The 4,321-nt window shown below is 33.4% G+C and overlaps 1 protein-coding gene across 1 annotated transcript in view; it reads left to right on the top strand.

Moving 5' to 3' along the window:
* The window catches only part of Capza2 (capping protein (actin filament) muscle Z-line, alpha 2), a 32,542-nt gene that overhangs the window by 5,608 nt on the left and 22,613 nt on the right, over window positions 1-4,321 (top strand). Inside the window, exons 2-4 of the mRNA XM_013019917.1 lie at window positions 2,361-2,429; window positions 4,182-4,188; window positions 4,229-4,292. Of these exons, the coding sequence (XP_012875371.1) occupies window positions 2,361-2,429; window positions 4,182-4,188; window positions 4,229-4,292 (140 nt within the window). The remainder of the gene's footprint in view (window positions 1-2,360; window positions 2,430-4,181; window positions 4,189-4,228; window positions 4,293-4,321) is intronic.

Genomic DNA, 4,321 nt, shown 5'->3' with positions numbered 1-4,321 from the left:
TTATTTGCAATATCTAGTATATGTATGAGTCAAGCAGAAAAGGTCAGATAATGTGATGTCAGGAAAATGAACCCTTAGATATGTATTTTAATGTTTTTTTTCTCTCACAGGGACTTTCCTGCCCCAGTTGGCTTTTAACCTCAATTCTCAGATGTCTGCTACTGAGTAGCTAGGATTATAGGTGTGAGCCACCAATGCCTGGCTAAAATAATTTTTAAAATTGTAAATTATGATGGCAAAACTCGTAGTTTCATAATCTGATCTAAAAAGCCTAATCAATTGCCTGGAGCAGTAATGATTGATGCATATATTTTCTTAAGTGGTTGCATTAAAATACTATGGATGTTGACCTTAAAAATGAGTTTTAGATTTTATTTTGGAAGTTAGAAATAAAACTTACATACTTGCCCATCTGACATTTCTTTGTGTTAACTATTGAATTTAATTTCAGAGAACTTTTTTGCACATCTTAGTTAACAAGGTTTCTAATGAAAATAACTTGAAAACTTTCTCCACATCCATTCACTGCTAAAAACACTTAGGAAAAAAGCCCACAAAATTTAGGACCAGAAATGGTTCGGAGATTTTTTTTTTAGACTTTGGAATATTTGTGAACATACATAATTACATATAGCAATTATAATAATTTTGAACATGAAAAAATTTCATAGTATGGAATTTTCAGTTGTATCATGTCAGCTCTCAAAAGATTTGATATTTTGGAGCATTTTAGTTTTGGGTCAAGGATGCTCAGTTTTTCATTTGAGGGATGGTTTCAGTAAAGATTTTTAAAAAAAGGTACATTATCTATTTTCCCATCTGAATCACTTGGAGAGATTCTCTAAAAGATATATTTCTAGGTCCTAATTGTCTGGAGATTGTTTTAGTTTACAGGGGTAGGGAACCTTTCTGCCAAGGGCTATTTGGATATTTATAACATCATTCAAAGGCCATATAAAATTATCAGTACAGACAGAAAACCTCAGGCAGCCAATGAGAAGCATATGTGTCTGTCCTCTCAGGTACAAAATGATTTCTCAGACCTTATATGGCCCTGGGCCTGACCTTTCTCCACCCCTGACTTAGTAGGTCTGGAATGGAGCTTAGGAATCTGTATTTTTTCAGAAGCTTTCCAGGTGACTGTGACCAACATCTGTATTGGAAAATTCCTACTCTCCCTAATGTCTCCTTCCTATATCATGGAGGAGAGAATGAACTATGTGTCATACTGTCCAGTCTGTAGAAATTATATGGATTGTACATAGTGTTCTCAGATAAAATACAGCTAGGTACCTGGATAAATCTGAATTTAAGTTAATCAATGAAATATTTTCAGAATGTTTTCCATGTAGTGTACTTTTGAGCTGCTGGGAATGCAAAAATATTTGTTTCTAATTTTAGTAGTTAGGCTTTTTTTGGTGTGTAGTGTTCTTGTGTACACACAATGTCTGCTTTTTATACTTCCATCTTTTTTTGGTTTCTCATGATTTTAAACTAATTTTTGTCAGCTTACTATATTTGTAGTTACTTTGATGAGGATGCCATTTCCTGCTATGACAACAGCTATTATTCTTATATTTAACAACTCAGTAGAGAGGGACACAGCACACCATGCAGGCCCACAGAAGCTAGCATTTGGGAAGAAAGAACAAGCAAGGACTTGCAAGCTTTGTAGTATTAAGAGGATGGGGGATCCCTGACTCCAGAGGAAAGATGTGATTGTTTTGTTTGAGTGGTTCTGCAGACTGGCAAGAAAATGAAAAAACTTCCACTCAAAAATAGGCAGGAACTATATCTGTTTGCTGTGATTAGGATTGCTTGGCTCCAGGACCTTATGGAGGGGAACAGAACTTGCAGTTAGGCCATTCAGGATACACATAGTAGTAGAGGTCCTAAACTACAAGTATTTCACTATAGGATTCAAAGTTTAAAATACTCTGCATATGGCAAAGTGCACACTGTGTATAACCTCACTACAGTTGAAACGATATGTGCATGAAGGAATGAAACACCAGAATCTTGTTTGAGAAAGTGAGTTTATGTAACAAACAACAACAAAAAAAGAATAGATGAAGCCCAGCACCAATAGCTCTTGCCTATATTTCTAGTTACTCAGGAGGCTGAAACCTATAGATCAGTCAAGGTTCAAAGCCAGCCTGGGTCGAGAAGTTTGTGAAATTCCATCTCCAGTCTATGAGCAAAAAACTGGCTTAGAGTCTTGGCTCAAGTGGCAGAGTGATGAGCAAAAATACCCAGCAAGAGCATAAGGCCCCGAGTTTAACAGTAAGGAGTCCTCTGCAAATACAATTCTAAACATCCAAATAGGATAGTCTCCCTTCTTGGTTTTCTTTTCTTTTCAGATTAAATCAGGTCTTGACTTTAGAGGATTTTGAAAGCAAAGGGGCTGAAAGTTATCCAATTTTTACAGGGTAATTAAGGTAAATATGTTTAGCCATAGATGAAATATTACAGAAATTACCCTTTGTCTCATTATAAAGTCTAGACAAGAATAATTTATTTTCTCCACTATCTTGAGTTGATTGTGAAATATTTTAAATGAAAGTGGTTGATAGGATATTTTAATTATCTAAAACTCAAGTAGAGTCCTCTATCCTCAAATTATTTAGCTTGATTTTAAAGAAGCCATGGCCACATTTTGAGCTGCATCAATATATAACTTTAGTAAATTTTTAAAAGAAGAATTATTAATTCTTAAGATAAATATTGGAAATCTTAAAAGAAGTTGTTGGTGAAGAATAATAGGTTATCATATTGCTCTCACATTAACATTGAGATTATTTTAGCCTCTAGTAAACACTATGATAGTTTGTCTTCTTGGTAATAACTCTTCTGCTAATGCTGCTAAAATTACTATTTGTTTGTTTTTGGAGCCAGTCCTATGGCTTGAACTCAGGTCCTGAGACTGAGCTGTTTTGCGCAAGGCTAGTGCTCTACTACTTGAGCCACAGCTCTACTGCAGCTTTTTTTGAGTTGTTTATTGGAAATAAGAGTCTCATGGACTTTCAGATCTTAGCCTCCTGAGTAGCTAGGGTTACATGAATGAACCACTGGTGCCCAGATCTCTCAGTTTGTTTGAGGACCCATTATAGCATTTACTACCTGAAGGATGACCACTAATTTTAGACACTTATCAGTGGATTTGGTGGATTTATTAAAAATGTGTTAAAATGTGGCTTTTATATCTAACACCAAAAGATAAATTACCAGTTTTAAGTCCCATACTTTACATTTAGTCTGGGCTAATTGTGTTTTTTGGATAGGCTAAGATTTAGGTTGAAGTTCTTTTTTAAGTTTTATTACTGCTTATAGCTAATTGTTTTACTGTAGTTTTTTGAAAATGTCCTTTCTTTAATAAATAATTTTCTATTTTTGTTGACAATCATTTGGTCTGGTATATGTTTGTGTATTTCTCTGCTTTTACTTCCTTTCTGTTGATTGCTTCTCCTTCATTAAACACACATTGTCTTTATGTGTGACTGTAACTATGGGAGGAATTGAAATTATATAGCCTATTTGTCAGCTTTGTTCTTTTTCAGCATTGATTTGGCTATACTATTTCTTTTTTCTTCACTACAATACAGTGCATTAAAGACCTGTTTTATTAAACTAATTTTGGTTTGTTTAACCTCTCAGGTACATTCTTACTGGTTAATCTTTTTGTCAAAATAGCTTTTACTTCTTAAAATAGACTTGTCAAATCTCTTACTTATATTTGAACTAAAAATTTCCTGAGAACTAGGTAGGTCTCAGGTTTCAACTTGTACTTTTTTTCCCTTTTCATTTCCCTTTTTGCCTTTTTTCTTTCCATGTTTTTTCACTAATTTGTGACTTTCTAAATATGTATTATCAGTTTTCTTTAACATACCTAAATGCATCTTACTTCACACAAATATTTGTTAAGTTTTTCATTTTGGCTTAAAAGAAATAGGAAAATGTTTATTTGTAGACAGCTTTGGATTCTTATTATTACTATATATGTAATATATGTTGTATATATGCCATATATTGTGTATATAATTTATATCGAACCTTGTTTTGTGATTCTCAATGTTTAAAACAGTAATAGGAAACTTGGGTGATGAAATGTCACTGTTTTTAAAATCTTAATTCTTAGTACAACTTGAAAATTGTATAATTTTGTACACTTTTTTTGTTATTAGCAAAGATGTAAGTTATGTAATGTTTTATATCATCATTTCTGTTTCAGGTCCGTATAGCAGCAAAGTTCATCATTCATGCCCCTCTTGGAGAATTTAATGAAGTTTTTAATGGTGAGTATTTAACACCAAGGCTTACTGAT

Source organism: Dipodomys ordii, unplaced genomic scaffold (genome assembly GCF_000151885.1).
Source record: "Dipodomys ordii isolate 6190 unplaced genomic scaffold, Dord_2.0 Scaffold48, whole genome shotgun sequence".
Lineage (NCBI taxonomy): Eukaryota > Metazoa > Chordata > Mammalia > Rodentia > Heteromyidae > Dipodomys > Dipodomys ordii.
This window is presented reverse-complemented; position numbering and strand designations above follow the sequence as displayed.